The 13,152-nt window shown below is 35.8% G+C and overlaps 1 protein-coding gene across 1 annotated transcript in view; it reads left to right on the top strand.

Annotated features, from left to right (window-relative positions):
• The window catches only part of LOC150100044 (multidrug resistance protein homolog 49-like), a 199,178-nt gene that overhangs the window by 93,978 nt on the left and 92,048 nt on the right, over positions 1-13,152 (top strand). The window contains exon 8 of the mRNA XM_090403203.1: positions 2,396-2,551. Within this exon, the coding sequence (XP_090259329.1) occupies positions 2,396-2,551 (156 nt within the window). The remainder of the gene's footprint in view (positions 1-2,395; positions 2,552-13,152) is intronic.

The following is a 13,152-nucleotide window of genomic DNA, read 5'->3' as shown; positions in this document are numbered from 1 at the left end:
TACCAAATACCTTCCTAGCTGAATCAGCCAATGTCTTCTTCAGAGTGTTCCACTGAGACTGCAAGGTTTGGTTTTTGTTTTCAATTTGTTTCATTTTTTCTTTTATGGTGTTTGTATGGTCAAGTCTACAATTTACTTGTAAACGCTGCTCAGTTTAATTCTTTTTGAAACTTTCTTACATACTTTTCTTTTCAATGTGATGTCCATTTTTATCCTGCTTAGTACTAAGTAATGACAACTTCTAATTTCAAATCCTCTGTACACTCTTATATCTTTCATCTCCTACTCTGCTGTTCAGATTTTCAACAAGGACCACTTTTTCCATTTTCTTTTTGTCATCTGTCTGTTCTAATGACTCAAAAAATTCCTCCATTTCTTCCTTGAAAGAATCTTCTGTGGGACCATAGGCACAAATAAGTTTCATTGTCCATATCTTCATTTTGAAGTTTGCCCACATAACTCTACTTGAAACTTCTTTCCAATTAAGAAGTTTATCTTCATGTTTGGTATTAAATACTATTGCTACACCTTCCTTTCCTTGATCATTATTGCCTGAAAATAACATCCTATACTTATTATTTAGTAGGATCTTACCTGTTTTTGTATTTTATTATCTCAGTAATGACAATTATGTCCATGTGGTACTTTTCCAATTCTTCTGTAAGTTCGATTTCCTTTCCACTAATACTCCTTATATTGATGGTTCCTATCTTTAGTTCTTCTACTGATGTTAGGTTTATTGACAAAAACAGTGGGGACCTTGTTTAACTGGGCAATGCCCCAGCCAACATGAAATCGCATCACAAAGTACAATCATATGCATTTGTGATTTTAGCCAATAGAGAGAGTACAGTTTGGTTGGCCCAAACTGTACTCTCAAGTCCCAAATTGCCAGCCCATCCTCGTTCACTCAGTACCCAGTAGATACCTACTAACAGGGTGCTCTACATGAAGGGTCATTAGGTCAGAAGCCCCAGTCAGTTCTTTGCATTACTGAAAGGTGATGTGGAGGTCTCCTTCCAGTTTTTTGGCTTTGTTCCTTAAGCAGCCCCATCTGCCTTGACATATTTGTTTAATATAAGTCTTATATTGGGTCAAATTCCAAAGGAGTGGAAGGAAGACAAAATTGTACCACTTCATAAAGGAGGAAACAGAATTAAACATCAAATTATAGGCCAGTCTGTGTGTCAGGTGTATTTAAGGTGTTAACAAAGGCTGTTGAGAATCGGTATCCAGAATTGGTTTGACAACAATGGTATTATCTTTGATGGACAGCACAGTTTTGCTAAAGGGAGATGGATACACAGTAGTATACTTAGACTTTGCAAAGGCTTTTGATAGATCATTGCATGATAAGTTGATAGTCAAACCAGAGCAGATTGGATTGGATATTAAACTAGTGCATTGGATTGGAGATACACCATCACCCTAAGATCTCTTATTTCTCCCACCTCCAACAATATATCCCCACCAAGAGTAAATTCTACATCCCTTCTTTGCTTTCCAAATTTTAAAACCTTACATTGAACTGGCATCCACGATATCTCTATTTTTGTTAAAGCTTCAGTATCATGAGCATCAGTTGTACACATGTTTTTACAGTGGAATTGCACTCATAGAACCTGCTGCTCCAATTCTGCTTTCATTCCACCCACCTTTTTGTGGAAGTTTCTGTGAAACAGCCTTTCCACGAAGTATTCTCCAAGGACTACAACCTCCAGTTCTTTGAAAAGAATATCAACAAATTTCTTTCTTTTTTTGTGTGTGTGTGTGTGTGCGTACGTGTGTGCGTGCACACTCTATTCCATGTCATTGATTTGCTGTAAGTCTTTCATCTTTTAACATGTCAGAGTGATATTAAAAAAAGTTTGAAATGCTCAGCTTGTGTTCATTTGCTTTGATTTCATACTGTGTATGCAGGGAAGAGAATTTGGTTATATGGTTACTTTATGAGAGGTTGGTAGTGTTCCTGATATTCATTATTTTCTTGCAGCCAAACTTTACGAATTAGGAGCGTTCTGTTAAGACATATACCAATCCCAAAATAATTTTTCTCTTCTGAATTTTCTTTTTTTATTTTAAGAACATATAATGAACTATATGACCTATATTAAAGCAATGGTATGTGCTCAATACCTCCTTCTCCCTTCATTAATTTTCTTCATAGAGTCATTTGAAAGAGAAGCACAAATTTGGCTACTCTTAAAATCATCCAAATGATGCTTACAATTTACCACTGAAATTGTGATTGCTGTTTAGCTGGACATGTTGAAACCTGATGTAGAACAGTGAACCTTCACATGAAGGCTATTCTTTCACTTTTATCTAAATTGTCAGCAGTTAATGTTTTGATAATATGTATACTGCATATTTATGTCTCTCTTACTGTTCCTAGTGTAATACTACAGATGATTATGAAGAAAAAGAATCATTAAAAAGAATGGAAAGCCTGGTGCCATCCTATGATGTTATAAGAAAAGAGGATGTTAAAAAATGTAACAGTAATGCAAGTTGCCAATCATTTGTCTCACATATGTCCCATTTAACAGATGTAAGTAATCAATAACCAGATAAGTTGAATTACTGAAAATTATTATTATTGTTATCTGGGAGACCACTGGGAGTCAAGGACTCATCGAAGGAGGCCATGCATCAGCCACATTTGCTGTCAATCCTTCTCTTAAAACATTCACACTAAATGCACTCATCACTTCAACAGGCAAACAGTTCCACTCACTAAGTGTTCTGTGATAGAAAATTCTAGCTCTTACCACTCTTAACAGCACACAAACTTATCTTCCATATATGTCCTCTCCATACATTCCATGTAATGATTGTGATAGAATTTAACAACTAGTATCCTATAACCAGTTTAAATAGTTTGGAGAAGACAGAAAGAGAATTAGAACAATTGGGAAGAAACAAAATGTCATGGAAGCAGCAAAGAATACTCTTAATAAAGCAACAAGAAAGAAAGAAAGATTGTAAATGGTTGTCAGAATAAGCTATTCAAATAGCAGAGGAAAGAAGAAAAACGAAACTTCAGAGAAACAAAGAACTGGTTAGACAGCTGAGTGCAGATTTCCAAAGACAAGGAAAAATATCTAAACAAAAGGTGCAAGAAAATTGAAGAAAGCAGTATTATGAGTAGAACAAGAGGTCTGTTTAGAAAAATAAATGATATCACAGGGAAGTTTATCCCTAGATTAGGAGTTGTAAAAAGTAATTCAGATAAATGTCTGATGGAAGAAGAAGTGAAAAAAAGATGGAGAGAGTACTTAGAGGATTTGTACAAGAAAGATAATACTATTGTAGTCGAATTTGAAAGGTGAGAATTTTTTGAGGAACCCATGGTAATGAAAAGTGAAGTGACCAGCAATGGAACAACTGCCAAAAGGAAAAGCTCCAGAAGCTGATGGTGTGTCAGTGGAATTATTGAGAGCAGCTGGGGATGAAGTAGTTGAATATATTGACTGAAATTTGTCAACAAGTTTGGAAGAAAATATACTGGTCTACAGATAGGAAAACATCAGTATTCATCCCATTCCCAAAATTCAAATGTCAGAGATTGTAATTTTTTTGAACCATCACTTTAATTTCACACGCAAGTAAAGTTATGCTGGAAGTGATTCAACAAAGGTTGGAGCATATGTGAATAGAGAAATGCCACAAGACCAGGCAGGCTTTATAGAGTCATTTGAAAGAGAAGTACAAAGTTGGCTACCCTTAAAATCTCCTAATGACTGTAGCACAGTCATTAGGAGAGGTAGAGGAAGTAAAGACCAAATAGCAAACATGAGATGGATTATTGAAAGAACAAGAGAATTTCAGAAGGAAGTGTTGAAAAGGAAGTATGACAACCAAGAAGCTTCAGTAAAAACAGTCTTTGGAGAAACATACAGTGTTCGAGTGGAAAAAGTGTTCAGTGGAAAAAGTGGAAAAAGTATACAATTCTGCTGCCCAAACAGACAGTGTTTGGGTACAGCAGAGTCATATACTGTCGCCCTACCTTTTTAATATTTATAGTGAATATGTTATAAGAATGGCCAATTTAAACAGAGATCCTGCTGGATTTAAGATTGGTGATAGGAAAATAAATAATTGAAAATATGCAGATGATACAGCTCTCATAGCAGAAACTAAGGAAGATGTGGAGTGGTTGATTGTATTGGTTAAGATGGAAAGCAACAAAGCTGGGCTTAATTTAAACATCAGCAAAACAAAAGTGATGGCTTCTGACAATTTCAATGAATTTAAAATAGAGGGAGATTAAATATAAATCATTGAAAGTTATGATTTACTGAAGTCCAGAATGAGAAAGGATTATAAATGTGTAGATGAAATTAAAAGAAGGATAGTCATAGGGAAAAAAAAAACGATGTTAAACCTGGCAAAAATTATGAAAGATAGAGGTGTGAGTAAGGCCACAAATGTTAGAATTGTCAAAGCAATGGTATTTCCAGTAGTGATGTATGGATGTGAACACTAGATTATTAAGAAGAAAGATGGAAAGCAAACTGATTCATTTGAATTTTGGGTATGGAGGAGACTATTAAGAATCTCATGGAATGCAAGAATGACCAATAAGAAGGTTTTAGAGAATATAAAGACAGAATGCTCCTTGGAGGCAATGATTGCTAAACAGATGTTGGTGTACTTTGGACATATTATGCAAGTAGATGAATCATTGGAAAAGGCAGGTTATGTTGGAGAAGTGGAAGACCACAAACGAGTTGGATGAACAATATAAAAGAACTTACCAACTTGAACTTGCAATTGTTGAAAAAAAGGATAAGAGGCTGAGTAGGATGGTGAGCCTTTGTTCACAACATCACCAAGAGTCTAAAACGACTGGATCAAATTACAAACCCTATAATCTCCTTTCAGAAGTTCATAAGCTTGTATCATATCACTCCTCTTTTTCTTATCTACCAGCAGTCCATAGATTCTTAGTTTTTCCTCATAATATACATGGGTGGTCTGAAAAGTTCTCAGCCTAACAATGAAAAAACAAATTTATAATTTCAAAATTATTTTTATTTTTCAACATAATCTCTCTTAAGACATTTATTCCAGTGATGCTCTAGCACCATTATCCCGTCCCTGTAGTGGTTCCCAGTAAGATCTAAAATACCCCTCTACAGTTGTGGTCACCTTTTGATTCGAACAAAAACGCTTACCAGCAAGGAAGAGTTTCAGTTTTGGGAAGAGATAGAAGTCAGAAGAACCAAATTTGGGGAATAGGATGGATGTTCCAACAATTCATAGTACAGATCCCTTAATTTTCCCATTGCCAAAACACCTTTGTGGGCAGGTGCATTGTCCTGATGAAAGACGATTTTTTTCTTCTTCAAACTGGGTCTTTTCTTACAAATTTCTTTGTCTGGTCTGGTTAATAGATTGCTATAATATTCTCTGGTTATTGTTTTACCCTTTTCAAGATTAACAAAATTTAATTAACAAAATGCCTTTAGCATCCCAAAACACTGATGACATGACCTTGTCTTCTTTGGCACTGAACAACTGGCTTCTGTCCACTGTTTTGACTGCTATTTGGATTCTGGTGTGTACCTGTGAATCCAAGTCTCATCCATTATTATGGATGAGAATTGGATTCATACAAAATATATCCTTCATGCAATATATATCCTACATGTTCTTTTGGAATGCCTATAGTCTCAGCAATTTCTTGCACTTTGACTTGCCAGTCATCCAATACCATATTGTGCACTGATCAACGATTTCTGGTGTTGTTACACTTTTTAGATATCCTTCATGTGGATCATCTTCAAGACTGGTACAGCTGTGTTTAAACTCAGCAGCACATTTCTCTTAATTGTCAAAAACGAAGAAGAAGAGTGTCCATAAACTTTTATCAACTTCAAATGAATTTCTTTTGGTGTTAAACCTTCTTTTACAAAGAATTTTATAACTGCACAATACTCAATTTTATCAATTTCAAGGGATACAGACAACATTTTTGCTTCTGACAGCTGTATAAAAAAAAACTACTCAATAGAATGACTTACAATTTCACATTGATGCTTATGACAGATGTACCAACTTAGAAAAAAAAAATCTTGCCAATGGTGTTGCCATTTATGGTTGAAGCCGAGAACTTTTCAGACCACCTATGTACATTACATATTCCACATTTGCACTTTATCCCCTTGGAACCCAGGAGACAAGTCTGTGTACATTAGTCCAAGTGCAGTCATATTAATTAAAGTTTTATAAACAGGCAAAAATAATTTCCATAATATCCTTACACGTCATGGTCATTTCAGCACTGTAGTTATCCTCTGAATTGTTGAATGGCAATCTTTGCTATGACTAGTGTAAAGATAAAAAACTTCGAGCACAAATGGCAAGGGGGAAGCTGGGGGTACTATTGCCGTGATCTGAGGACAATCACAAGAAGTACTTTCGTTGTGCTACTGGTAGAAAGATATGACTGCAAATGAATAACATTGCTGATTGATATTATTGATGAAGGGCAGAATAGGTTTATTAAGGGGCACTCTTGTTTCAGCAATCTGATTGCTGTTTATAATAAAGTAACTAGAGCACTGGATTCTGCAAAAGCATTTGATTGGGTGCTGCATGTTAAGTTCATATTTAAGTTGCAACATATTGGTTAAGATATCAGGTTAGTGTAGTGGGTTGGAAACTGGCTTAATAGATATCAGAGTTGGGTTTGAGGAGAATTGTTGGAGAGAAGTCATATTTGGAAGGAAACTACAAGGGGGGGATACCATTCCACTCCACTCTACTCTGTTCAGTACTCAAATCATTACTGTTCAAACTTTTGTCAGTGATGGTTGAATCAATGTTAAATAAATAAATCCTGAAAGGTTGATTTATTTAACATTCTTATGAAATAGGTGATTTCATAGGAATGTTTGAGTTTTTGTTTAGAATCAATCAAACAAACACCTATTTCTAAATATAAATATAAAAACTCAATCAAATACTTATTTAAAAGTGGTAATTGATTGAGCTTTTGCTTACAGTACTTGTTTTTTTATAGTATATTACTTCTGATTTTCATGCTTCATTGTATTTGGTCTATTTTCTAATAATTTTTTGAAATTTTGCAATATTAAAGTACTACTGTAAAATTGCCCCAAAAACATGCAAGAAGAATAGAGCAGCAACAAAGAGGAATGATAGTCTGAATAGTGAAGTTGTGAACCAGGAGGCTCATCCCGTTGAACAGAAACAAGCCAGTGCTCAAACCATTTTTGGTTTGGATAATGGTTTCAGGAATGTGTAGGATATTGAAAATGAATTAACATTACCAAATTTCAAAACTCAAACAAATTATTAGACAGATAATGTGGGAATCATTAAAAGTCAAGAAGTGATTAGAGAGGCATAAGAAGGACAAGAAAGTTAAGCAGCAAAAGGAGAAACAGCAAAACAAAGCAGTGAAGATATTATTGTGTAATGATATTCAGAATAAGAGGAGTTTTTGGCATTATTAGCTTAACTTGACCAAAGTGTATAGGCATTAGTGAGACTTGATTCACAATGATAGACCTAGCGATGGAATGCAAGAGAGGATATAGTATTTTCATAGAGGACAAAGGGAACAGAATGGGAGGAAGGGGTTTTCTGATGATAGCAGAGCTGAAGCCAAAAATCTCATTTCTATTACCTCCCCTCCTCCTGCATGCAAGCTCTGTAGACCACATTCCCCTTAATCTATCCTCATACTCAATATTCCAGAGTCTGAGACAACATTAGTTATTCTCATCTGCACTCTTTCTCCAGCGTTTCCTTATAGTTAGCAGAGCCTAGTGACCAGAACTGCACACAGAAATATCAGAGAACTGAGTAGTGTCTTCAAAGATTTCTTAGGATAGTATGATTTATATGCAAAATAGAATCATTGAAAATGGAACATCCAAGTATTATTTTAAAACCAAAATTTTACCATACTAAGAAACAGAATATTATTACATTTAACATCAAAATCATAAATGAAATAATAAATATCTCATGTTGATCTTTGCCTTTAAACTTATTGTGATACTGAGTGACCACTTTTCAAAAGTCTATCACCCAAGTGAGGATATCTCTGTTCCTGTAGCAATAACTAATGTGAGAACTGAAGTTAAGAAATCAGAGGTATTTATATTGCAAAATTTAAATGCAAACACTAAATGCTAACAAGGAAGTTAGGCAAAGTGGTTCCTTTGCATAAAGGTGGCTCTAAAACTGCGGTAGTTAATTACAGACCAATCACCATCTCAGGAGTGGTAAAAGTATTGGAAAAGTTGGTTAAAGACAAAATTCAAGAATGGGTGGACCAGGATATGATACTCTATAGAGGCCAACATGGTTTTGTTAAAGGTAGATCCAGCCTTAGCAATCTATTAACTTTTTATAATAGAATGACATCTGAGTTGGACAAAGGAACTGGCTACAGTGGTACTTCTGGATTTTGCTGAGGCTTTTGACAGGATACCCCATGGAACACTGTTACGCAAATTGGAGCAGATGGGAATGGATACTAAATTGGTGATATGGATAGGAGAATAGCTAAGGGAGAGATACCAGAAGTGGTGTATGGAGAAGCCGAGTCCAGGATGAGGCAGGTGACCAGTGGTGTGCCTCAGGGCTCCGTGCTTGGGCCATTGTTGTTTAATTTATACATAAATGATATAAGAAATGGCTTAAATTGGAGATATTCAGTTGTTTGCTGATGATGCAAAGTTGGGTAGCGCAATACAAAATCAAGCTGATGTTGAAAGTTTGTAGGATGATTTAAATAAGCTGGTAGAATGGGCAAAAGGTAATGGATGTCAGTTCAATGTGGAAAAGTGTAAAGTTATGCATTTTGGGAGTAAAAGATTACCCGCTGTGTACTACATTGATGGAACAGTACTCCAAGAGATTGATGAGGCTAGGGATTTAGGGGTGTTGGTAGATAGGGAGATGAAGTTCAGAGGATACATTGCTAAGGTCTCCAAGATTGCACATAGGATTACTTGGTTGTTGAGGAACACACTGACATCCAGAGATAAAGAGGTTATTATTCCCCTTTATAAAGCATTGATACTTTCACATTTGAATTACTGTGCTCAAGCTTGGTCACCTGGATTCCTTGGAGATGAGGAGGCTGTGGAGAAGGTTCAGAGAAGAGTGACTAAGTTGGTGAGTCATGTAAAAAATGCACCCTACATCGATAGATTGAGAGCTTGTGGATTGCAGAAGTTGTTTGATAGGCGGAGAAGAGGGGGATATGATGGAAACATTTAAATTACTGAATAGTTTTTATAGGATTGATGCAGGGGAAATGTTTCAGCTGTGTGATAGTGATGGAAGAACAAGAGGTCATCCCTGGAAATTAAAGAAGCGTGTAGTTAACAAGGATATAAGAAAAAGGGTTTTTTGCCTGGAGAGTGGTGAATGAGTGGAATTCATTGCCTGACTTAATTGTGAGTTCTTCGTCTGTAAATAAATTCAAGAAGAGATATGACAGATATTGTTTTGCTAGTTTGGGTCTCCTGCAATGAGTCTACTGACTCCATGGAGATACCCATAATAATAATAATAATAATAATAATAATAATAATAATATAGTTTAATTGGAACACATGTAATGAAATTAAAACAGATTATGTTAAGAAAAAAAAAAAGTTGCATTATCAGTTTACCCTTACAACCACAACCTACATATACACAAAACAAACAAATCACAACTAATATGGGTATACTGCACCCACTGACGGCAAAACAAAGAACTATGTGGCTCTGAAATTTGTAATTTGATTATACGAGATACTTGATTAATTGAGGTTTGTATATTATAGATTTAATTGTATTTACAAATAATAAAAGAAAACTTAATGTATATTATAAGAAATTCCATGTGAAAACAGTAACTTTACTTTTCAGATAAATTTTAGCAACACCCAAACAATGCAATAGGTATAAAAAAAAACGAGAAAAATTTAATTTAGTGGTGAAATGAAATGAATTGCAATAAGTTAAAAAAAATAATTACTCAAGTGCATTAATCACAGAGAAGTTCCAACAAAACTTAAAGACAGATTGAATCTTGGGTAGTGTCTTAAGACTAAACTTGCAAATATCTGGAAAAATGTATATAGCTTATTGCTGCTAAAAAAAAATTAAATAAAAGAATCAGCTAACGCATTTTAATTCCTGTATAGGGAGTAGGCGAGGTTGTTTTAGTCCTATCTAACTTTTGGAGACTGAATGGGCAGTTCAATCTCCACTGGTACCCAATCAGAGATAGCTGGCCCAAGGCTATCACTAATTAAGCGGCACACAGTGAAGAGAGTGCCTCAACGAGGGCTGCGATCTTGTGGTCCCTAATCCTAACACAATATATTTAATGTCTGAAATAGTGTGTGTTCTACAATCGATTTTCTTGAGTTTACAGAATGAAAAACCCAAGTTTCCAGGAGAAAAATGGATGATGGGGAAGAGAGACTGACTGTAAGTGAGCAAGAGGTGTATAGGGAGTTGAGTAAACTAGATATAAATAAGGCTGTGGGACTTGATAATATATCACCACATATTCTGAAGGAATGTGCCAGGGAGTTGACGCTTGCATTGACTTTTTTTTAAACGAGTCTTACACTTGGTCAAGTTCCTAAGGAGTGAAAAGAAGGCAAGATTATGCCACGTCATAAAGGAGGTGAATAGAACTCAAACATCAAACTATAGACCTATCTGTGTGTAAGGTGTCGTAGTTAAGTTGTTGGAGAAGCTTGTGAGAGCGAGGATCCACAATTGGGTTGACAACAATGGTATTATCTTTGATGGACAGCATGGATTTGCTAAAGGGAGGTCATGTTTTAGTAATCTGCTTACTTATTACAATAAGGTGACAGCTTCCTTGGACAGAGGAGAAGGATACACAGTAATATACTTAGATTTCGCAAAGGCTTTTGATTGATTACTGCATGATATGTTGATAGTCAAACTAGAGGAAATGCGGTTGGATATTAGAATGGTGCATTGGATTGGAGACTGGCTATCTGATAGGTATCAACAAGTTGTGTATGGGGGAGCGATATCCAGGAAAAGGAAAGTCACTAGAGGTGTGCCTCAAGGGTCTGTTTTAGGGCCATTACTGTTTAACTTGTATATTAATGATATTGGTGAAGATTTGGATGGAGATATTCAGTTCTTTGCAGATGATGCAAAGTTGGGATGAACCATGAAGAGTAGAGAAGATGTTGTGCCCTTACAAGAAGACTTGAATAAATTGAGTGATGGCGAATGGGGATGTGAGTTCAATGTTGCAAAATGTAAGGTTTTAAAATTTGGAAAACAAAGATGGGATGCAGAATTTTTGCTTATTGAGGATATATTGTCAGAGGTGGAGGATTTAAGAGATCTGGGGGTAATAGTGTATAAGGATCTGAAATTTAGCCAATACAGCCAAAATTGTGAAGACAACACAAAGGCTTCTGGGAATGATGCAGAGGATACTGATGTAGGGAATACTATGTCAGTATCTGACGTAGAAGTAGGGAGATTCTTGTTCCATTGCATAAGGTTTTGATTAAGTACATGGACTATTGTGTGCAGATTTGGTCAGCTGGTTTTCAGAAGGATGAAGAGCTGTTGGAAAGGGTCCAGAGGCGACTGACTAAGGTAGTTTCTAACCTCTGGAATGTTGAGTAGGAGGAAAGATTGAGGAGATACAACTTGCAGAATCTGGTGGACAGGAGGAGGAGTAGGGGAGATATGATAGAGACCTCAAGTCATTAAGGAGTTGTTATAGGATCAATGCTGGAGAGGTTCTACAGAAAATAGTGGGAGATCAGGGGAGAACCAGAGGTCATTCCTGGAAGCTGTATAAGGAGGGTGTGAGTAGGAGAGTGAGAAGCAGGTTTTTTTCATGTCAGAGTTCTGAATGATTGGAATGCTTTGGCTGAGAGTGTGGTGTCTGCAGAGAATTTGAGTTTGTTTAAAGCACAGTATGATGAGCTGTGTGTTTGATAAAAGGACCTCCGAGATGAGTCTTTGAACCCATGAGGGGGATCTTGGGTAATAATAATAATAATAACCCACTTGCCTGTGCCAGAGATCGACTGACTCGGGAACTTGTCGAAAAAAGGCTTCTCTACAATTGTTTATGGTGCAAAGACTTTGATTGCCAAACAAAAGTAAAAACAAAAATGAGTGGACTTTGAAAACAAATGTTTGAGGAAAATAAATACATATAAAAATAAATATTATTAAAGTAATTGTGCAGTAGCCCAATTGGAAGAATAGTGGATCCACTTTTCGATTGGAAAAGACCTGTGTTCGATTCTTGTCATGATGAGGGGAATCATTATATGGGCTTTTTCAGTTAAAAGTGAGTTAACTGATCTCATATAGTGATTTCAGGGATTTTTTTCTCCTGGAAACTCAGGTTTTTCATCCCATCTACAGACAAATTTTCCTTCAGAATACATGCAACTCACAGTCAAAAAGATACTGTTGTTGGTGATGATTAGCGATAGATGGTGTTGATGGTAGTTAGTCTCGTAGTTGGAGAGGATGAGATGTATTTAGCAAAGTAGAGTAGTATGCCCTCCTACGATGAGTCCTTGTACTCCCTGGAGGTTTCACATAATAATAATAATAAATGAAAATGATTGAAGAGATCAGAAAAGAATTATCTACCCTATTCCAGTAATAGCAAGAATCGAAGAAAAACAGTTACAATAGTATGGATATGTGTAGAATGTCTGCTGAAAGAATTCTGCATATTCTCAGAAATAGAAGAGTAGGAGGAAAGATACTGGCAGGAAAAAGGAAATGGATAGAAAACATCAGGAGCATAAGTGGATTGAACTCCTACAGAAATCTAAATAACTTGATTGCAGATACACTAGATTGGAAAGATGTGGGTTCGCTTGGTGTTTCACTGATTAGATCGTCGGCTTGTCGAGAGCTCCTGAAAAGATTAGTATTATTTTGTGTTAACATTAGATATTTTACTAGAATTTTAAGTAGTATTGTTTGCTTTTTGTTTCTTGGTGTGTTTGTACAATTTTTGTGTGTTTTCTGTTATTTTAATTACTATTTTTAAGAAAAGATAGCGCACACATGGCACCGATAAAGAAAAAAATGGTGGCCAGATCGCCATGTTTGTTTAAGAGTTTTGATGTAAAC

The sequence above is a fragment of the Typopeltis vanoorti genome, chromosome 13 (assembly GCF_054136105.1).
Source record: "Typopeltis vanoorti isolate ZY-2024b chromosome 13, IOZ_Tvanoo_1.0, whole genome shotgun sequence".
NCBI lineage: Eukaryota > Metazoa > Arthropoda > Arachnida > Uropygi > Thelyphonidae > Typopeltis > Typopeltis vanoorti.
Note: the sequence above shows the minus strand (reverse complement) of the source record. Positions and strands in the feature narration are given on the sequence as shown.